This window comes from Tachyglossus aculeatus (genome assembly GCF_015852505.1).
Source record: "Tachyglossus aculeatus isolate mTacAcu1 chromosome 12 unlocalized genomic scaffold, mTacAcu1.pri SUPER_6_unloc_1, whole genome shotgun sequence".
Classification (NCBI taxonomy): Eukaryota; Metazoa; Chordata; class Mammalia; order Monotremata; family Tachyglossidae; genus Tachyglossus; species Tachyglossus aculeatus.
The window spans coordinates 8,277,621-8,300,792 of NW_024044828.1; the positions used below are offsets into that span (position 1 = coordinate 8,277,621).

General features: G+C 38.9%; 1 protein-coding gene across 3 annotated transcripts in view; it reads right to left on the reverse strand.

Annotated features, from left to right (window-relative positions):
* Positions 1-13,383: 13,383 nt before the first annotated feature.
* Positions 13,384-23,172, reverse strand: part of SEMA3A (semaphorin 3A) — a 204,222-nt gene continuing 194,433 nt past the window's right edge. For all 3 annotated transcript variants that reach the window (XM_038741339.1, XM_038741340.1, XM_038741341.1), the window contains exons 16-17: positions 18,001-18,143; positions 13,384-16,082 (exon numbers count right to left, since the gene is read on the reverse strand). In XM_038741339.1, coding sequence (XP_038597267.1) covers positions 15,624-16,082; positions 18,001-18,143 — 602 coding nt within the window. In that variant the 3' untranslated portion in view covers positions 13,384-15,623. The remainder of the gene's footprint in view (positions 16,083-18,000; positions 18,144-23,172) is intronic.

Sequence of the window (23,172 nt, forward strand, 5' to 3'; positions counted from 1 at the left end):
CAAATCCCAAGTCAGGACGCTATTGTGATCAAAATGCCAAACATTGGGAATTTGCTCAGGGACCTGCTGAGTATATATCCTCTGGTGACAAGCTCAGGAGTTTTGATCAATCAACCATAACTACTGAGTGTTTATTTTGTGCAGAGCATTGTACTAGCCACTTGGGAGAGCACAGTCCAATAGAGTTGGTAGAAAATATTTCTGCCTTCAAGGAACTTACAATCTAGTGATTAAGTAGAATGTTGCCCAGATCCATTATAACACTCACCAGTATGATTTCAGGACAGTCCCTGATTCAGACTGAGTGATATTCCCACCAGCTTGGTGCCAGGATAATTTTAGGAGAGCTTCGTTCTTGTACTGTTCCTGTAAGAATCTGAGATAAGTCTTTCCACCAATACACTTTTCCAGTACAATACAGTACAGCCAATGCAAAGAGGTACGAGAGAGATCAATCAATCATATTTATTAGGTGCTTACTGGTGCAGAACAGTGTACTATGCACTTGGGAGAGTACAATACAACAGAATAGCTAGAAACATTCCCTGAACACAGTGAGCTCACAGTCTAGGAGGGTCAGACAGACATTAATATAAATAAATAGGGAAGCAGAGCAGAGCATAAAAATGACAGCTTGTCCTCTGAATCTCCTGTCAGACCCCTCTGTATCTCCACTGATGGTGGTATCTCTAAGACTACATACAAGCATGTCATTTGTGAGCTACTGAGTGTGTGCAGGCCTCTCATTTATATATGCATCAGTTAAGTCATTTTGTGGGAAATGGCAGGAATACCTAGACCATGTTGGAAAGAACGATGAAACAGTTGTAATTCAATGTTGTTCCATTTCTGAGGCTCCAATCATGCATGGTAAGACTCTGAGGAGGATAGTACCTTCTGATCTAAGAGAGAGTGTTTATGACATTCACTCCAGCTAATGATTGCAAGGTCTGGGGCTGATGCTGACTGACTCTTTAATTCCACAATCAGCTTCCATACCACAAAACTGGGAAGAGACACTCTATTACCCCATCCCATATGGAGTGTCTGGCATCGTAAAAACAGGATGTTTTAAGGAACCTGGAATGGCAATCAAGTACAGGATGGGGGATATAAAGAAAACAATAGATAAATGGGGCTCTTGAATGTGGAACTTCCAAAGTCTCCTAGTTTTTCTGTGTTCTCCTTTGTTCCAGGGTAATCGCTTTTCTTACATGTTTCATATTTCAAGCTTCAGAGACAATGAGGAAGCATTGACTTTTGCATTGTGCAGTTACCCCATTAGCATAGGCTAACCACTGCTGAAGACATTCAGGCACTCTGGTCTTCTCAAAATGAGCAGCTGAACATACGGTCTCGCTGCTACCCTATTTAGCGTGTCCCTCTCCAGCCTTGCTCCCGGCACCATTTTGTGAGTCTGTGTTGCTCATTCACAATTCAGCAGGATGGTTGAGGTTGATTTACAGTCTGGTTATTAGAAAATTCCACTTTTAAATCTCCGCAGCTCCAAAACTCCCTTGAGTTTCAATTTAAAGTTCCAACTTCCTGACATGCAATTGACATAAAATATCCAAAGGAACACTAAAACTCTCTATATTTTTAGAAAGTTTTTTAAATAGGAAACGATTAGTGCTGTGGGCTAATCAATATTATATTTTAGAAACAAACACCAAAGAGAAAAATGTTGAGAAAAGGCAAGTTCGTTGTTGACAGTGGGATCATGCATGACAACTGATACCCAAAGTATCTACAGGCTGCTATAGACAGACACTATCTGTCGTTTTGACATGGAACAGGGAATGTAACAATAAGTTAATTCTTTTGCAGCCAGCCAAAGATTGCAGGGTTGAATTCAACAATGGGAAAATATTTGTCATGTTACCAACTCCTGTTCAACCTAGTTGCTTTTCACGGGCAGTGAACTGAGGAGGTTGTTGAAGCCTTTATAAATACCGTCTTGCATTTCAGCAAGTCACATATGGGTTTTATTTATGATACTCTTCAATAACCCTGAACTTTAGGATTGGTTGTTAGCCATACACAAAACAGTAGGGGGACCACCCAGCATGATTTGAACAAGATTCTCAACATCATTATATGTATTTTATTGTTGGTATTAGTTAGTTCCGCTATGTTTATAGATGTTAGCTGTGCATTTCATTGGATTAAGTGGTATGAAGGCACACTAAGGAAGTGGCCAGCCTAGTTACGACATATTTTTTCTGTAAGATGTTTATGATTTTTTTATTTAAAAAACTCCTTTGAAGTGCTAAAGGGGAGCCATGGCGTGGCTCCAGAGCTGGAATGGGGAAAAAAACTCTCTCTCCACATCCTTTCCTTTGCCGTGTCCTTCCTTCAAATCAGTCTTTGGCTGGGTTTTCATAAAGGATTGTTGCTTGGGAGTTGAAGGGCTGTTGACATTATAGATCCCATGCAGGTCTCAAGATGATGCCATTTGGAGTTTAGCTAATTCAGGACAGTCCTTCATCACTATGTTCAAAACAAAGTCAACTTATGTCCTGCTGATAATAAGTTGCTCCTCTCCCCACCCTAAATTTTAAGTAAAGTCCTATTTAAGTGGGTAGCTCTATATTGCTGACAAGTCACCAGGACCTTTTTACAGGACCATGGTCCCTAAATTGCCCTGGTTGTAGGCATATCTTGTTCACCAGAATGGGTAGCAGATTTCAAGGGTTCTAGAGTCACTGATAAAGTGCAAAGAGACAAGTGTCTTTTACTAAAATATAGATGTGTGTGTGGAAAAGCAGTGTGACCTAGTAGAAAGAGCACAGACTTGGGAATCAGAGGACCCAGGTTCTAATCCCTGCTCCATCACTTGTCTGCTCTGTGACCTTAGGCAAGTCACTTCACTTCTCTGTGCCTCAGTTCTCTTATCTTCAAAGTGGGAATTCACTACCTGCTCTCCCTCCTACTTAGACTGAGAGCCCCATGTGGGACTTCTACCTCAGTGCTTAGTATGTGCTTGCCACATAGTAAATACTTGACCAGTACAATTATCATTTTTATTATTATTATTGTGGCTATTTATATAATATGGAAAAAGTTGGGTGGGAGGGAGAGAGAGAAAAAAGATAGAGAAATGTTAGATGGCAAGGTCACAACCCAAAACCCTTTTGAATAGGAAGGTCTAGCCAAAAGAGAATTTCAGAAAATGAGACAGGAAAAACTACAAAATTCAAAGTGCCAACACCTCCTAGAAGCCACAGGGGCCAATAGTGTAAGAGTGCCATCTCTTTCAGAACAGAGGTGAGTTTTCCTCAGAGAGAAAATAGCCCAGTTTTGTGTATTGTTTTTTGCCCATAATGGCTGCTTCTGATCTGATCCTGCTTGGGATCAGTTAGGAAAGGTCTGTTTTCTCTCCACGTAAGCTATATCTGGGGTAAAGGAAGACCCAGGTAAGCTGATTTTCACCACTATCCTCCCTGTGTCACAAGCCCGTAACATTGGCATTAACCTCAACTCATCTGTCTCATTCAATCCACATGTTCAATTGGCCACCAAATCTTCTCAAAAGTGGAAGGCAGACAAAGAGCCTGAGAGAGACCAGGCAGACAAAGAGGTAGTAATGATATTACAATATGCAAGTAATGATACAAATAATGATAGATCATTGTTGTACAATGGGTGTGTCCCAACCATGACATGTCTCAGCTTTCGATCAGCAGGAAAATAGTACATATTGTTATGGCTCTTGGATAGGTTTTTTTCTTTTAACAATGTAAATACATATACTTATGTATACGTGTGTATATATATATATGTATATATAAAATAAACTCACATACAATAATAATAACAATTGTGGTATTTGTTAGGAGCTTACTGTCTGCCAGGCACTGTTCTACTTATTGGGGTAGATACAAACAAACCAGATTAGACACAGACCCTGTCCCACATAGGGCTCACAGTCTCCATCCCCATTTTACAGATGAGGTAACTAAGGCACAGAAAAATTAAGTGACTTGCCCAAGGTCACAAAGCCTACAGGTGGCAGAGCTGGGATTAGAACCCAGATCCTTCTGACTCTCAGGCTTCTGCTCTATCCACTAGACCATAGAGGGATGGCAACCACATTGATAAAAGCATATAGACAAACTGGATTGGGTCCAGAGAAGGGGAACAAAAAGGACTGAAGGTTTCTATGGGAAACAAATTAACCAATTGTTTTCCACATCCACCGAAAATTGAATAGGTGGAAATGGGCTTCAATTAAAGCAGGAAAGATTTTGATGGGTCATGAGGAAGAATGTCTTGACTAGCATGACTATGCCTAGAGAGACCAGGAAGTGTGTACTCTTCAAATTATTTATAGTAAAAATGTACACGTCTGTCTTGGACAGTATAAAAGTACAATAGAGAAGCAGCATGGCCTAGTGGATAGAGCACAGGCTTGGGAGTCAGATGGACCTGGGTTTTAATCCCTCCTCTGCCACTTGTCTGCTGTGTGACTTTGGGCCAGGCAGTTCTCTTCTCTGTGCCTCAGTTACCTCATCTGTTAAGTGGGAATGAAAATTGTACGCCCTAGGTTGATCACTTTGTAACTACCTCAGTGCTTACTACAGTGCCTGGCACATAGTAAGCACTTAACAAATACCATTAAAAACCCTCTTTGCCAGCATACTGTCAGGGACTTGGATCGAATTATGATGATGATAGTAGCATTTGTTAAGCACTAACTATGTATTGATCGTTGTACTAAACTCTGGGCTAGATTCAAGAGATTCACAGACTAAGTAGGAGGGCAACCAGGTATCTAGTCCTCATTTTTCAAAGGGAAATTGAGGCAAAGTCAAATTAAGCAACTTACCTAGTATTTAGTGCCCATTTTCCAGTTGAAGAAACTGGAAAAAGAGAAGTAGCTTGCCCAAGGATAAACAACAGGCAAGTGGCAGAGATGGGATAGAACCCAGGTCCTCTGACTTCTTGTCTTATGCTGTCAAGTCATCTCCGACCCATAGCGACTCCATGGACACATCTCTCCCAGAACACCCCACCTCCAACTGCATTAATTCTGGTAGTGTATCCGCAGAGTTTTCTTAGTAAAATACGGAAGTGGTTCACCATTGCCTTCTTCCACACAGTAAACCTGAGTCTCCACACCTGACTCTCTCCCATACCACTGCTGCCCAGCACAGGAAGGTTTTGACCTGTAGAAGATTGCCTCCCACTTGCTAGCCACTGCCTAAGCTAGGAATGGAATGGTTGTGCCTCTTCTTGACTCTCCCTCCCGTAGTCATTCAATTTATTCAATTGTTTTTATTGAGCACTTACTGTGTGCAGAGCACTGTACTAGTAGTCAAGACTGGTAGAGTACTGGAAACTCTCCAGATGCGATCTTGTGAGGAGTCCTAGACTCCCAAAGTCCTAGGAGTCCCTTTCAAAAGGCTATAGGACTGTGATTCAGGTAAAAGCCCCATTTACAAAAAGTGCTAGCTCTGAATTATTGTGATACCTTTCAGTGTAATTTCTCTAAAGTATATCAGAGTTTAGCTCTCTGCTTTAATTCTTCAACATGTTAAATATATGGAAAGACATAAAAAACTAATATTTGTCGATAGACATGGACTGTATAGTTCCAACATTGCTCAACTTCCTAATTGTTTGATTCCTGTAGCTAGAGAATAGGGCAGAATAGGAACCTGTCAGGATTGATTTACTCTGCTGAAGGCTGCTAGAAGGCCTAATCCAGAACACCTGGAAGGTGAAGAAATAGAGGATGAAAAGCCCAAAATGTTCTCTGTCTGATGGGCCATCATGCTCAAAGCAAGGTCGCGGTTCAGTCTCAGTCTCTGAGGTTGAGACCAATAAATCAATAGTATTAATTGAGCACTTCCTTTGCAAAGTGCACTGTACTAAGTGCTTGGGAGACTACAATAGAGGTAGAAGGAATGCCCCCTGCCCACAAGAATCTCGTGGTGCTACTTGGCTTCAGAACAGCTCAATGGCAAATAGTTTCCTCTGTACTTTTTTATGGCATTTATTAAGTGCTTACTATGTGCAAAGCACTGTTCTAAGCACTGGTGAGGTTACAAGGTGATCAGGTTGTCCCACGGGGGGGCTCACAGTCTTAATCCCCATTTTACAGATGTGGTGACTGAGGCACAGAGAAGTTAAGTGACTTGTCAGGTGTGTGACTTTGGGAAATTGGCGGAACAGGGATTTGAATCCATGACCTCTGACTCCAAAGAGCACACTCTTTCCACTGAGCCACACTGCTTCTCTACTTGCAATCCATTCAGTTTTATTGATGTAGAGCTGGAGCATAGGGGCCCTTGCTAATTGGGGATTGTATAGGTTAGAGAAGAGGCTAGAAATGGAAGAGACGAAGGAGACGGGAAAAGAGAAAGCCACCACTTTGTCCACTGCACTCATACAACATAATAGGAAGCTGAAACCACTGCCTCCACCCCACCCTTTTTCAGGGGTCAGTTGGAGTCAGTTTGATGATCCGTGGCTATCTGAGGCTCTGAAAATATTAGACTTTACTTCATGGCTAAATCTCGCTAAAGTCAGTTTCATTCCCACAGAGTTTTGCCAAGTTTAAAAAGAGGGAATTTTTCACTTAAAACCTCCTTTCAAAAAGATAGACCTGACCTCTTTCAAACTCAACCACTGAGAGCCAATCATAAGCTGTTTGCCTGCAACCATGTCTGGGATTGACTCCCGTTTAGCCAATCATAAGGCTATTCTATTGGACTCTACCATTAATAAGACAGAAATGAAGTGAGGCTTTTGATGAAACATACTGTTGGGGATAGGTAATTTAAAACTTCAAGAAGCTAACATCCTCTCCCCTTTAAACCCAGGCTAATTCCCTTCAGAATTTGTTTGCACTTCTGAATTCTTGGCTTGCATGTGTGACCTGACTTTGATCAGACCCACCGTATGGTGCTGTATCAAAGAACTAGTGAATCAGACAGTGAGATTGGGCTGGCAATCTGAAATATATAATATTTTCTCTTATCTAAATTGAATCAGGTCAGAATCTTAACAATGACCAAAGTGCTGAATTCTAGAATTTTTGATCTCTAACAAGTAAGAGATTTGATCAAAGGCATGTAAAAGTTCTTGGATCTTATGTATTCTTTCTGATACTTTAACAGGAGCAAAATGAAGTATTTCCTTGAAAAAAATTGTCTTTAGCAAAGCATTTTTTTCCTACCTCAAAGATTTTTCTGCTTAATCCTTAGGTATGTGGTTGAATGTATTTCACAAAAAAGGTACTCAAAATTAGGTATTCCCTAATCCATTTGAATACCAGATTTTAAGAGCATCTTCATTAACAAATATAACCTATATAAACGAATAATCTCTGGTAGTAGCAAATTAATCTTTTAAAGGGCAAGTTTTCTAAGATTTCCTATAGGGATAAGAGATAGACCACTAAGAAATAGCTACATTAAAACAAATATATTAATCAGACTCTAAAGAAGCACTGCATGAACTCCATCAGGGAAATGTGGAATTTTGTTACAATTTTAAGTCATTGAAAAATACTACAGGAATGAAAGATACATGGAAAACTAAAGAAATGTGAATTGTTTTTGAAGTCTAAGAACCCAAAACCCTTCAAATGTGGGGTGTATTAAAACGTAAAGTCATAAAGCTATTAAAACTATTTGTATTTAGCCCAAACCCTTGTCTGTAAATTTTAAGCCTGTCAGGAATGACTTGTAGGCAGAGTTCTAAAAATCCTAAGTATAGGGCTTCATGAAAGAAATTGGGACACAATCTTGGCTACATCTGAGTTCCGATTCTTTGGCAGGGATAATGAAGTAATGAAGAGAGGATGAAACATAAAACTGCTTGGAGTCACACAAAATCTGGTTACTTAAAGGCATTTATGAAGCTACTTGCTACAGTGCTGAGTAAATATATAATTTATAAGTTTTTCTAGTATTAGAAAAATACAACATGCACAGTTGTCAAACAGTAAGAAACTTGACAGTTTAATATGAAGTTGGTAAGGAACTGATAGATTCAAGATGGAGCTAAACTGCCAATATTTTCTTTAGCCCCAGTTTTTTCAGCTTTGTAAAAGTTTAGAAGCCCCTGCCTGTCAATATTTGGCTTCTACATAGTTTCCATCTGTAGCTACATTTACTTGATGAAATTTTCCCCTTTCCAACAGTGTGCTGCTTAAGCAATTTGAGTGTAAAGGTGGCTGTATGGAATCTAGGTCCTCCAAACGCTGAGAGGGTCACTTGGAAACACTTTCATTCCAGATCTATCTTTCTAATTTTAATTCCCCCTGTTATCTGGGGCTCTGACTGAAAGTGAACTCTCTCTCCCAGAAAGGTCAGAGATGGCATGACTACCAGCTCAAGCTATTGGCTTTTGAAGAAGCATTCAAGGGAATGAAGTATATATTCTGTCACTGGCATGAGACAGCCACAGGTCTATATGCGCTATTTCTTTGTGGTGAGGATGATTTTCTGTCACTCCACTTCTCTCTCTACTCAGACCAGGAGAATTTTGGTTGGAAATCTGTTTCAGCTCCCAGGTGCTCAGTATTTCTGGCCCCCAAACCCTTCCAATCACCCAATCAATGGTATTTATTGAGCACCTACTTTGTGCATGGAACTGTATTAAGAGCTTGGGAGAATGCAATACAGCAGAATTAGCAGACACTTTCCCTGCCCATAATGATCTTACAGCCTTTCCATGATAATTGACACCAAAATGTATTTTTTTGGTAGTAGAAGTCTAACCACAGGCCATTCTCACAGTCCCAAGCCTTAGCTCATGAAAACAATCCAAATTTACATGTTTCTTAATACAAACAGAAGCTGCCTCATTTTCGTTCCAATGAAAGGGATATTTGTTCCTCCTTTCCTTTCTGGAATAATTGGTATGACTGGTTGTAAGCCTCTTGTTGTAGACATTATAGATAGGGTCCTTTTCCTGTGAGATTGCATCTTAAGAATAGCTTTGGATTCTGCCAGATTGACAACCGCTATCAGTTTCCTCTCTAGAAAACTCAAACCATGTTTTGTTTGTCTCTTTTTAGTCAGAAGTGCCTACTTAGTTGCCCTGAAACTCCAACTCTGAGATCACTTAAAAGAGGTGCTTAACTAGATATTAATTACTTAATATTACATTCAAGTTAAGAAACAAAGATGGAGGAAGGGAATGAGGAAGAAGGAGAATTATCTAATGGAATGGGAAAAGAGGGTCATAGGAGGAATCATTTTCCTGTTCCATCCTGCCCTGTGTCAGAGGATTTTGTTTGATTAACTCTGCTGCCTGGGATGCTGTTCTACTGTAATTATAGCTATTAAAGATTTAAAACAATTTGCAATTTAGTTCACTTAACATGTAAATTGTGTGGGTTATGGTCCAACTGAGCTTAGATTGAACCACTGGTGGCAGAGGGAGGAGCTATTTTCTAGTTAGACAAAAATGGTTTTCTCTTTGGATGAGCACATAAAGGGAAAGTCAAATGTCCTTTTTTTTCTGGAATGAATCTTACAGTGGCAGAAATGTGTTTGCCTTCCTTTTCAGGGGCATGAAGAGAGAATATGAAGTGGGTGGCTGTTTCATTTTGTAAGACTGAGTTGTTAATGTAAAAAGGTAAATAGAAGCTTACAGCCTCACATGTGCTATTTTGTTGGCCATCCCACTGATAATGGTTTACTTAAAGCCTTCATTTGCTCCTTTCCTTCAGCTGTTGGCAACCTTCATTCTAAAGATTTCTGTAAAGCTGCGTGTGTGTGTGTGTGTGTGTGTGTGTGGTGGGAGGTGGTGGGGAGAGACAGAGGTAGGACATAAAATATCCTGAACCATTTTCTGTCTGTCAGGCAGATTGACAGATGTCAATCTACCTAGGGGCATCTTAGGGCCAGGAGTCCTATTTTGTGCTGTATCTGCAAACCATTATCACAGCAGAGTTTAGTTGGGGTGGGAAATTTATTTTGCCCCCAACAGGTTCAAGCTAAAATCTGATATTTTCAGTGAAAACATCTGTTCAAAAGTAAACTTGCCCCATGCCGACTTGGCTGCTCTAGCCTTCTGTCTCCTCACCAGGGTTTTAGGCCCATACAGCAACTCACTTTGGCCTTCTACCCTGCCTAATCTCTCCCATTCCAGTCGTCCATTCTTCCCACTTTTCCTCTACTCTCCTCATTTCCCTCCTTGCTCTGTCTAGACTCCAAAAGAGGCCTGGAGGATCCCTACCAGGGTACTAGTGACAGGACTAAGGAAAGGGAGGTTGGATAGTTTTGAACTGCTATTAGTGAGCCATGCAAGCATGCTGATATTAGGATTGAGAAATGAGCTCCGTAGGAAGACTAAGGTTACAGGGATTGAAAAACATTATTAATGTCTGTCCACAGCACGCTGGGATAACCAACTATAGCACAACACACAGTATTAAGTTGGCCCTGTGCAGAACTTGATACAATCCAGATTTTTTTTCCAAAAATATAGTAGTGTGGTCTAGTGGAAAGAGCATGAGCCTTGGAGTCAGAGGATCTTGATTCTAATCTTGTTTTAACTTTTGCCTGCTTTGTGATCTTGAGCAAGTTGTTTAACATCTCTGGGCCTCAATTTCCTCATCTGTACCATGAGGATTCAATGCCTGTTCTCACAACTATTTAAGTTGTGATCCTCATGTTGGACAGGGTCTGGGTCTGACTTAATCAGCTATATCCTAGCATTTCAGAATAGTGCTTGACACATAGTAACTGCTTAATAAATACCAGTTTTTATTAGACTAAACCAAAATCTCTCTCTCCTCTTTCTTTCCTTCATTCTCTCTTTCCCTTTCTATTGTGCTTGTAATTGGCAAAACTTTAGAATAAGCTTATTAAATCAACTGGTCTGATAAATAATTTTTTGCGTCCAAATAAATTTGCGAATACTGTGGTTGTTCAAAAGTACATTAGAGCCCTTCTAGAGAATAATAATCAAACAAAATGATAATTCAACAAGTGTCCAAATTATAACTTTTTTATTGCATTCTCCCAAGCACTTGGTACAGGGCTCTGCAAATAGTGCTTAAAAAATATCATGACTGATAGTAGTCGGGATAAAGGAGGACACGTTTATGCCAACTAATTTGTCTTTTACCTAGATCCCCCTAGTAAATTGTTTCTCAAGTCTCACATGCTATTGGTAGCCTGGTTGCATTTGCCCAAAGGGAAACAGAGCTTTTATTCCAGTTCATTGACTGATTTTTGTATGGGGTAAACACATACTTCATTCAAATATTTCCAAAGCCAGGCCCTCAGGACCTTCTATTCCATAAGGAGAATCTGTTCTGCTCTGAATCTGCACTGAACCGATCTAATGTTCTATGACAATCCAACACTGTGTGTATGAAGACACAAACACAGGCTTGATATTTTTGGACATATGAGTAGTTCTGCCTGACATCCGGTAGCATTCTGGGCTTCTCCAGTCTCCAGCCTTGCCCTTCACCCCACTGATGTCTCTGATGAGCTGAAGTCCAGAGACTTCCAGCAAGATGAGAGGTTGGGCAGCCTCAGGCTCTTAAGAACCCCAGACAAAGAGTTTTAATCAGCCTCTCAGCAAGCCAGGACATAAGCACGTTCTCACCCTGTGTGTCATTTTGACGAATAACTATAAATTGCCCATTACCCTACCATAGCATCCCAAGAGTTTAGGACAGTGCTCTGCACACAGTAGGTGCTCAGACCAAAGGAGTTGGAAATGAAATGTTTGTTTGTGCAACTAAGGAACATGTGATTTCTTTTTGCGGAGGAACTAACATTAATTTTGTTCTATACGGTGCAGTTTTTGTTCTGCTTAAAGAATGATTAAATTCATTAATAACAAATTTTAAACCTCATGATGATTACTTTTCACCCAATTTGAAGGTAAACTACTTAGGGCTGGGAATGTTTCACATTGTTTTATACTTCCTTAGTACTTAATACAATGGGAGATCAATAGTGTTATTCTACTACTACAACTACTACTTTTGTTACCACTTACAAATTAGTTTTCTGTGTTACCCAAAAATAGAGCGTTACAGTAGAAATTGTGTGCCCTTTGAGGCAAGTCAACAATTATTATTATTATTGCTAATGATGATAGAATTTTTACATCACCAGTTTTAAACCACATTCTGTACTATGGATATGGAAATTTTCAGTTGTAATGTTACACCTGCTAATTATTTCATTCTGAAAACTCACAAAAGTCAATGTCACTGTAGATAAATCTAATTTTTTAGTTTTCAGATGATTAACTTGGGTTTTAAAAAGGGGGCTGAATTCCTTAGCAACTGTAACTGGCCCTCAATTCCTCTTTAGCCCATATCATTTCACATTGACTCCTGGAGGGAACAGTAAAGACATCAAATTCAAATATTTTGAAGAAATGTGTATTTAACAACTGAATACATGCTAAAAGAAATAATTTACAGCAGCAGTTTCATTACATATCTCTCCAGTTTTCTAGTTCCCATCTGAAATGCAGTGATAAATACAGATATGGAACATATTTACTATCTGGCAAAGAACATGCTTAGTGACAAACACAGTCCTTCAGCCCTTGTGTAGCAAATAAACCACCTTATCCCCCTGTGTGCTAATATCTTGCATTTTAGAATGACTTTCAATACACTGAAATGGAGTACCTCTAGAGAGCAGTACTTTATATTGTACTTTCTTATCTATTCACAAGTATTTACATCTCTTTTGCCTAATGGGTAGGTAGCAAAAATTGAAATATTAAACACATACCATTGATAATCGCTAAATAATACATTAAAAAAAAGATCAGTAACTGCGCATTCACATGCATTTTTCTTTTTACAATGTGACTTCAACTGGGCCATGGAGAGTTTGACTCTGCCCTGCAAAAATACACATTTCCTAACTTGATACTGTTGCTATATTCCTCTTTAACCTCCATTTCTATGAACTATTGAACAAAATCTCATCTTCAATTGTTTGTACAACTGTGACAGTTGTGATAGAATTCAAGTAAACCTGAATTCTGATAATTTTTCTTTTTATTTTGTCAATGGATTCCTTTCATCATTCTTTGACAGAGTTTTGATTGTAAAGATGTGTGACTTACGTACATGCTGTATGGATTCCTCTCTCTAAAACTTAATAATAGGAACATGCTGTTATATGAATGTGGAAATATAGCTTTCCCCCATAATAATAATAATAATAATGATGGCATTTGTTAAGTGCTTACTATGTGCTGTTCTAAGCACTGGGGGAGATATAAGGTAATCAGGTTGTCCCACATGGGGCTCACATTCTTAATCCCTATTTTACAGATGACGCAACTGAGACACAGAGAAGTTAAGTGACTTGCCCAAAGTCACACAGCTGACAAGTGCCAGAGCTGGTATTAGAATCCACAACCTCTGACTCCCAAGCCCATGCTCTTCCCACTGAGCCATGCTACTTCTCTAATTTGTAACATTGAAATAGAATGATACAGACCAAGTGATAAACTGAAATAGGAGGTAATCCCTGGATTTCACACAATTATAATGCTGTAAAATCATTTTATTTTGAAGAATAATAGAGACCAAATGCAGCTCTTGTGTGAATCAGTTCACTTGCACTGCGGATTCATCTGCACTGTGGATATCCAAAGTTAAGAGTGAAATCCCGCCCATGTTTTTGGGAAAATATCATTGAATCAATACTGGAGCAATCTGTTTCTGGAGGAATCTTTCTTCTTCATTTTATATGTTGTTTATCATTTTCTGTAAAGGAATATAACTTTATATCAGGTTATCAATTCTGACTTTATTTAGAGGAGAATCCGCTGAGAAAGAACACACAATAACATCACCAGTCCACCAGATGATCATTTGATGACATTCCTTCTCAGGTGCTTATTCAAAGGAAGGCTTGAGGAAGAAACTCAGGCTTCAATCTATTAAATAGTTCCATTTTTAGGAAATTTTGAAATTCACCACATTTGGAAGTGACTTGGCCACTAGAATGGTTTGACTACCACACTTAGAAAAATCTATGGATACTTTTTTTTAGTTTGTATTACTACTTCTTTTCTTTTGAATGGTAAAAAAACCTGGAGAAATCCTCCTGAAAAGGTAAGATTGAACGGAACAGATGTGGTAGACGACGACGCTGAATGTGATAATTATCAACGATAACCGTAAAAACTCTAGTAGCCAGGTCCTTAATAATACAGTCCATCCTTTCACAAAGCTGTTCTAGGAAACCACTGATTTCACTCTGTAGAAATGTGAGCAGTGTCTTTTTCTTTGCTCTGGTAGCAAGTAACTCATAAAGAGCAATTAAATGTGTCCAGGATATTAACCAAGACAAAATGAGTTATGGGTTATCTCATAATAGCTTTGAACAATTAGGGGCCATCATTTTATAATCTGTTGGGAGAACAGGTGATCTTATCTCAGGTGGTACTACCTTCCATAACCATGCTGACAACATAGATGCCTCACTTCTGGAACCAGAAGGTTGTTTTCATGTACATAAATGTTCTTTATGGAGTGATATTAATACAAATAATCAACAGACTCATGGTATCTTACCAGTTTCAGGGAATGTGATCTTTCAGCTAATTCACTGACCCATCAAAAGGAATGAAAAATGCATTTACTACATCTTTTTTTTCCCTTTCCCTGGTTGTTTGCTTCTTTTTCCAAATGGAAATTAAACATAAAATTTATTATACTTGACTAAAAGAAAAAAGGGAAGAGAAATGTTTCCACTATTTGCTCTGTAGGGAAACCTAATTTATATTTTCAGTTCGTATGAGCTGCATTTTCAAATATGAACTATTTAACAGATATGTACCATATATGAAATATATGAGTTGTCCCTGTGAGCTGAAAGGATATCCACAAGAGAATAAAGCAGCACACACTTGGAATTTTTAAAACAATGATTAGAAAGTACAATATTCGTAAGACAAAAAGCCTATTCTAGTTTTGAAGAGAGCTAACTTTTACTGCATATTTGTCATGGTACATTTAAATTATAGTTTTAATAAAATACATCTTTAGATCAAAGCTGAAAGAAGACATCAGTAGTAGATAAGTGTGCTCCACTTTCTGGATGATGGATGGTTTATGCTCTTCATATTTCCACAGACCATTTCATTCAGTATCATTTTACTCTTCCAGTACATACATAAACAAAGAGTGTCGGTAGACAAAAAAAATCCTTATGTCCGACCACATTTTTGAATATTCATCAGCTTAGTAAATCCATGCAGTGTTTCTGTTTTGATTTTTTTTATATTTAGTTCAGTAAAAGTGACACTGCTTAAGTAGGTTTTCCTCCTTTTAAATGACAGCATGAGAAGTGATATTTTTCGACTTCAGGCAGAGAAAAAAGCAAAACCTGTACAATAAAATCTTTGCAGGAAACATGAAAAAGTCAACTAAAATAAGCACTTTTTTTCATCCTTGAATGCCCATTGTGTGTTGGTAATGGGCAGGGAGTCAGTTAGGAAAGTTAGTAATGGACTTTATATATACTTGGTGAGAATCTTTTGAGCTTCCCACCCTTGTAAACATCCACATAATGCCATGAAAAAGTTCATGTATATTGCATTTTTTTCCAGTTATCTGTCTAGACAAGTTTCTACTTGGATGAGGTTTCTAGAGGTAATACAGTTCAGACACTCCTTGGTGCTCTTTCAAATTCGTGGGTCCTCCTGTTTCTACCTTTCTTATTTTCTTGTAGATGCTTCCATTTGTTACCATTCATCTGGCCATTGCCAGGTCTCTGTCGGCGTTGTTTCCGGTCCCTTTTCCAAACCTGTTCACAGAACTCATCCATCGTATTGAGGTTGGGATGGTTGATAAGCTGCATAAAGTCCCTATACCAGACCTTTTGATTGGGTGTCATGCTGTTGGAAATATCCTTGGTCTTGGCATTCTCAGGACCATCATCATCTTTGTGAAGGAGCTCTTCCAAGTGTTCTGTGTCAATGACTTCCAGGGTCACTTTCAGGAGAGTTTGCATGAAGCCGTGCTCCACAGCACGACAAAGGTAAACGCCAGAGTCTTTCTTCTGAAGGATACGAAGCAGGAGACCTTGTTCGGTTCTGATTATGCGGTCGTCCATCCTGATCTGGATGCCAGAAGAAGAAACATTCTGAAGTTAGAGCTCAGGTTACCTGTTAAGTCAGGCTTTGGGGACTTTCTCTTTCCTCCTCATTTCACAGCACTGAGGTAGGCACTTAGAAACCTTCATGTGAAGCAAAGGCCAAGTTCCTGATGCCTCCTTGCTCTTGGGAAGTGTATAATTGCAGGGATTAGTGGGTGACAGAATTTTGTACATATTGAATATTTACAAAATTGCTGTATCAATAGTCACTGTGTAGATACGATAAGGTTGGGTTTTACTCCATTGAAAAGGAAATAAAGAACATAATAGTGATCTCAAATATCAACAGATTTTGATTCAGGAAGCAGACTGGAGTGCTCCTACTTCAGTATATAGACAAGAAAATTAGGAGAAGATTTGGTAACATAAGAAACAATGAAAAACTATTTGTAAAACAAAAATTGAAAGAGGAGAGAGAAAGAATTAGCATATGAAATGGGGCTGAGTGAAAAGTCAAAATTACACTGGCACCAATTTAAGGGACAAGACAATTTTGCCAAGAGTAGCAGAAAAAAAACCCATTATAGCAATGCTATGTAAGGAACCTCAATTTTTATCAAATAATTTGAGATATCACTGATCTCTTTTCCACAAGTACTTTTTAAAAATAATGTTCCCACCTCACTAATGCACTTACTATCCATTTTTGCAAGCTTATGTCGGCCAGGTATATACATATATATATATATATATATATATATATATATACATTTCTATGAGAGGGCAGTGAGGTAACTACAAAGTGGGTCAACCTTCTGGAATGTTTTCATCACCCTAACCTCATAAACAAAGCAGCCTGGATTCTATTTTGGAGGTACTGTACCAAAGTTTTCAAAGTAACAGTGAATTCACTAATCTTTTTTGTGAAAGATATCTACTTGGAAAGACAGCAGTATAGGTCATTGTTCATGGTTTGGAAATAAGTCTTCAACAAGGAACTTACTGTTTATCATTGTTCTGAATTGATGGCTTAGGTTGCCTAATATTTAACAGATGCTCTCTGAACTCTCTTGTTTTTGGAATTAGAGACTCAACAGAACTACATGAAAACATGCCATGTCTTGCAATGATAACGTGATGAAAATATTCTGAATTTACAAAATGCAATCAATCAATCAGTCATCTTTATTGAGCGCTTACTGTGTGCAGAGCACTGTACTAAGCGCTTGGGAAGTACAAGTCGGCAACAATGCACCTGGAGGCCTTAGTTAAAGCTTTCTTTTTTTTACCCCAATATGAAAAAAATGTACAGAAAGTTCATGCTGTGTATAAAGCTTATTGCATGCTAATTATGGAGAAAGAAGTTATAAAGCTTATTGCATTCTAATTATGGAGAAAAACGTTTCAGATAGGTTGGGCAAGGAGGTGCATTGAAGATTGTATGGAGAAAATCGATTTAAGAGTATATAACTGTGGAAGTAATCAGGAAACTTGGATTTTTTGATGAGAATGGTATTTAAGTGCTTATTATGTGCCAAGCACTGTTCTAAGTGCTGGGGTAGATACAAGGTAATCAGGTTGTCCCACGTGGGGGCTCACTGTCAATCCCCATTTTACAGATGAGGTAACGGAGGCACAGAGAAGTTAAGTGGCTTGCCCAAGGTCACAGAGCAGACAGGTTGCAGAGCCAGGATTGGAAGCCACGCCCTCTGACTCCAAAGCCCAGGCTCTTTCCACTACACCATGCTGCTTCTCTAATTTTTGCTGGATGCCAAAGTACAATGTGGGGATTTAACTAATTTGGAGGACTCTGTGCAAGTGAATAGTCTGGCTTAGTTACCCTATTGGATCACCCCAAGGTTTAGGCCAGTAGGAAAAGTACTTGTGAACATTTGATAAAAAAGTGTTTGAGGAGAGATTCCAGTACACATAGTTCCCATACCTCATCTTTTCGTTCCTCATTTTGCCTCTGGAATTGCCAATGGATTAGAGCGCGCTGGGACTTTGGACTGCATTCCAAGAAGGTGCTGCTATTCTCTACTCCATAGATGATCTTTTCTTCAAGACTGTGGCTGAGGTGGCTATCTATCAGGAAATAATAAAATGAAACATGGGGCAAATCAGAAAAGTAATCCTGACTTCCAAATGCATTTTTCTTCCTGTTGGAAGGGTTTTTAGTTTCCAACTTGGGAAGTTTCTCAAAACCAACTACTGTGGACAATGATGAATGTAAAGAATGTAATGCCAAATTCTAGTGAAAAATAATCTGCCAACCTAAGGAGATGGAAGTAGTTGTGTTTGGGTTATTCAAAGTTTCTGCAGAATGCAGCCCACATAATTTTTAATACAATCAGTCATGGGCAGAACAAAGCTATATAACTTGATATGCTATGAGACTTCTTCAAATGAAGTATTTGCTTTATTTGTTAAATTTCATAGTGGTCTCCACTGGAGAAAAATCATTGCTTAGTAGTATGAGCAGTAGCTACTGGAAACTTCATCATTGTTTTGCCTTTGGTCAGTTATATTGTTTGGTAAATCACTGAAATCTCTTTCATGTCTTGATCTGACTATCTAATCACTGCCTGAGTGACTAGCACAGCATAACAGGATTCACTGACACAAAACAGTATTTCTTAAATGCTCTTGACAGAACATAGATGCAGCCTCTGACCTCTATAAGTTTGTAATCTAAGCACATCGTCCCTACACATGTCCTTGGAATGGTACGTGTATCATTCATTCAATCATATTTATTGTTTACTTTGTGCGGAGCACTGTACTAAGTACTTGGGAGAGTACAATGCAACAATAAACAGACACATTCCCTGCCCACAATGAGTTTACAGTCTAGAGGAACAATTCTGTAAAGTTCTTGGAGTAAAGAGGAAATATCCAAGATGTTTGAATGTTACCAGGCCATAAATCTTAAATTGTACTAGTTTTAAGTGGCCTACTTTTTATTTTAGTCAAGAATCAGAGAAAGGGTCAAAATATAGTTACAGTAAAATGTGCCTTCTGATTAAAGACCTATGACCTTAGCACCACAAGCTGTCCTTTAATTTAGTCATCTCAACACGAATAAATCATAGGAAACATGATGGTCCTAATTAAAGCATATTGAGATGAAAAATGCTACTTTGATATTGCTAATTATCCATATTTTCACTGTGATAGCCAGATATAATCTGGATCTGATTAATGCCACTTTCAACAGGCACAAAACATTTCTTATAAAGAAAACAAACTGATGATGTAGGTAGATGCTAACCTCTTGCCCCTGAAACAATCTAGACTTACACTGCTAAAACGATCTTCCTTTCTTTTGTCATTTAGATCATGTCTTCCTCTCTTCAGAATTATCCCTTGAATACCCAATTCAATCTTGACATACTGGATTTAAAAATCCTCCTCATCATCACATCATCATCACTAGATGTATTACTGAGTTCCTGCCTTATGCAAGGAGCTATACTAGGTACTTGGGAACTTAAAAGAAGTAAAAAACAAAAATGTGATCACTGTCCTTATGGAGTTTACAGTCTAATGAGGGTAGACAAATTGAGTCAAACTGCCAAACACCCGAGATAAAATACTAAGAACACTGGTGTAGCTAATACACATAATATGCTAATAAAAAAATGAATAACTAAATATTTAGAAAAATAACAGACACATAAAAGGCATGGGTGCTAAGATGACTAATGGAAGGAGGGAGTTTAGTTAGGGAAGGCCTTTGTAGGGATGGCCAATTAAGAGGGTGTTGAAAGTGGCAGAAGGGATAGGTTCATAAATTGGTGGGGAAAAGGTGTACCAGGCAAAGAAAAACAAATGAGCAAAAGGCCAGAGTTGGAAAAGACACAAGCAAGTTACAGTTATGAAAGTACCTTTTGTCTTTGGTCAACAAAATCTGTTTATCATCTCCAGGAATTACATTATTCTACCCTTTATGTCTCTTACTATCTATTTACAAAGCCACCACCTTGCTTCACTCAAACACCTCTTTAAAGTACTCCTTGGATATATAGGTAGGAATGAAGCTACCTAATTTTGCAAATATTGTGTTCAACAACTGTCCTTTCTCACCAGGACTGTCATTAGAAAACTGTGAGTGTGGAAAGGAATGCAAGTGGAGAGGGAAGGAAACTCATATTCCTTTAGTGTGTTGGTTCATGTAGCTCTGTTGTACATATTTGTCTTATGTTGTTGAGTCATCTACTATAATAATAATAATAATGGCATTTATTAAGCACTTACTATGTGCAAAGCACTGTTCTAAGCACTGGGGAGGTTACAAGGTGATCGGGTTGTCCCACGGGGGGCTCACAGTCTTCATCCCCATTTTACAGATGAGGGAACTGAGGCACAGAGAAGTTAAGTGGCTTGCCCAAAGTCATGCAGCTGACAATTGGCAGAGCCGGAATTTGAACCCATAACCTCTGACTCCCATGCTCTTTCCACTGAGCAATGCTGCTTCTCTACTACCCATAGCGATGCCATGGACACATCTTTCCCAGAATTCCCCTCCTCCACCTGCAGTCATTCTGGTAGTGTATCCATAGAGTTTTCTTGATAAAAATATGGGAACAGTTTACCATTGCCTCCTTCCACAGAGTAAAGCTGAGTCTCTGCCCTTGATACTCTCCCATTCTCTGCCCAGCATAGGTGAATTTTGACTTATAGCAGATTGTCTTCTACCCACTAGCCACTGCTCAAGCTAGGAATGGAATGGATATGCCCCTCTTCCTCTCCACTTCTACCCTAGTCTGATCAGCACAAAATGCCAACTTATAATATGCAGTTAGTGAGGGTAAAGGGTAAGGAGTCTCAGGCTCACCTGAGTCATTGGAACAAAATATCTGTGAAAGAGCATGACAGGGAGGAAAATGGGAAATGTTCACCAGTGAGGGGAGGCACTGATGCTTTGTCCACCCAGAAGAAATTCAAGGCCACTGGGGTTGCCAGCTGGCATTAGCAGTTAGCAGTATTTGCAGTTAGCAGTTGTGTCTGTCTCCTCCTACAGACGGTAAGCTCACTATGGGCCGAGTCTACCAACTCTGTTGTATAGAACACTCATTCATTCAATTATATTTACTGAGCACCTACCTAAGTGCTTAGTGCTCTGCATACAGTAAGCATGCAATAAATCTAAGGATTTATTGATTGATTGGATCTTATCACTGCATGAAGGATGGAGAGTGGGGCAGTAAATATTGGTCTCCCTCAGTTATTTTTGTCACTTTTCAAGTTGGAGAGTACAAAAATGGAGTTGGTAGACATGATACCGGCCGGCCCACGGAAAGCTTACAATCTAGTAGAGTAACAGGATGTGGATATATGTACTGAGGGTGCAAGTGCTTAGAGGGTATAGACTTACGTGCAGAGGTGACTGTGAAAGATAAAAGCCAAAATGTCGAACAAAGGTATGCTTAATTGTTGGAAGCAAATACTGACAAAAATCCCGTAAATCTTTGAAATATATGGCACAGAACCAAACAATTGCTGTGGTAGATGAGGTCTTGAGAGGTCACCTAAGCCTATTACTCTGCCTCTGGGCAGGACTGATGTTACACCATCTTAGACAGATGGGCATCAATCCAGTGTTAAAGACTTCCAGGTAAGGTGAAACCACTGCCTCCACCAGTAACCTAGTTTTGAAGAGATTTCATACTTTGAAGCAAATCATATTGGTTGCAGAGTTTTATGGTGAAAATTATACCATGAGACAACATGGGGTGTAGTTTTGGAACAGATATAATGATGCCCTAGGGGTTTGACAATCAAAATAGTTCGAGAAAAAGGCTTGAGAGAAATAAAACATGAGGTTTCTGTGAACAAGCACAGAGTGTGCTTGGGTAGCAGAGTAGTGCAGTTTGTTGCAGGTGTTAATGAAAAGAAATAACATTCCTGAGGAAACAATCTTCAATTAATCGTTTCCTCTACTAGTGGGGTAATTTATGGAAATGAAATGAGGATAATAAACTAGAAATAATAGGAGGAAAAGAAGGAAAGTTAAATCGCTTCCTTTTGTAACAACCAAGACTCATAATATCCATCATTTTTTTTCTGGAAATACCACATTGCTAAAGAACTTTTAAAGCATTTGATTCTCCTCCAATACCACAGAAACAGGAGGCATCTGATTTCAACTTTCCATTCATTAGCTCTCCAAGTTAACCCTATTCATATCGTTATGGCCTGAATGAGGGGTAGTACAACAGACTTGGAGAGACGTTCCATTGGTGCAGCTGAGGGGGTGCCTTGAGCCTACTCAACACTCCATTCGACTCTTGGAATTACCCATCTGTCTTTCCATGATGTGAAGCCCTTTCTAATGTGCCCTCTTGATCCTCTCAACTGAAATTCTAAGAAAATTTATTTTCATAGATGGAAATTGTAAAATTAAAGTCTCTTCTTGAGCTGGAATGTTTTGTCAAGTGTGATCTATGTTTTTCTTTCACAATAACAACTTAACTGGGTTGATAGGCAATATGCCCAAAGAAAGGCAGAAATCCCATCTTAGGGATTTCTGTTTACACAGTAACTCGATGATTTTTCATAATGACATTCAGTCCAGAAAGACTTAAGTGTGCCTAACTAGCTCTCATTCAGGAATGAAACTTCAAATGGCCTATAGACAGTGAAGAAATAAGTGCTTGATTGCTTGGCTATTTGCTGCTGGAACTTTATTTTTAAGCTGTAGAAATTCTGATGATGTAGCACCAATCAATTGTACTTAGTGCTTACTGGGTGCAGAATACTGTACTAGTGCTTTGGAGAGTACAATAAAACAGAGTTGGTAAATATTTCCTGCCCATATGCTTACATTCTAGGGGGAAGACAGACATTAATATAAATGAATAAATTATGGATATTTAGATGACTCGACAGCATAAGACAAGAATAATAATATGGGGCTGGAGGGGTGAATAAAGGGAGCATATCAAGATGCCTATGGCATTTACTTAGCCATTATCCCCATGCCACAAAAGAATGTCTACTTGAAAAAATCAAGTCATCAGAAATCAGGAAACACCACCTCCAATACTGAGTTTCTGTTTCTACAGGCAATGATGGGAGAGGGAAAACAACTATTAGCTGAAACCGTAACTTT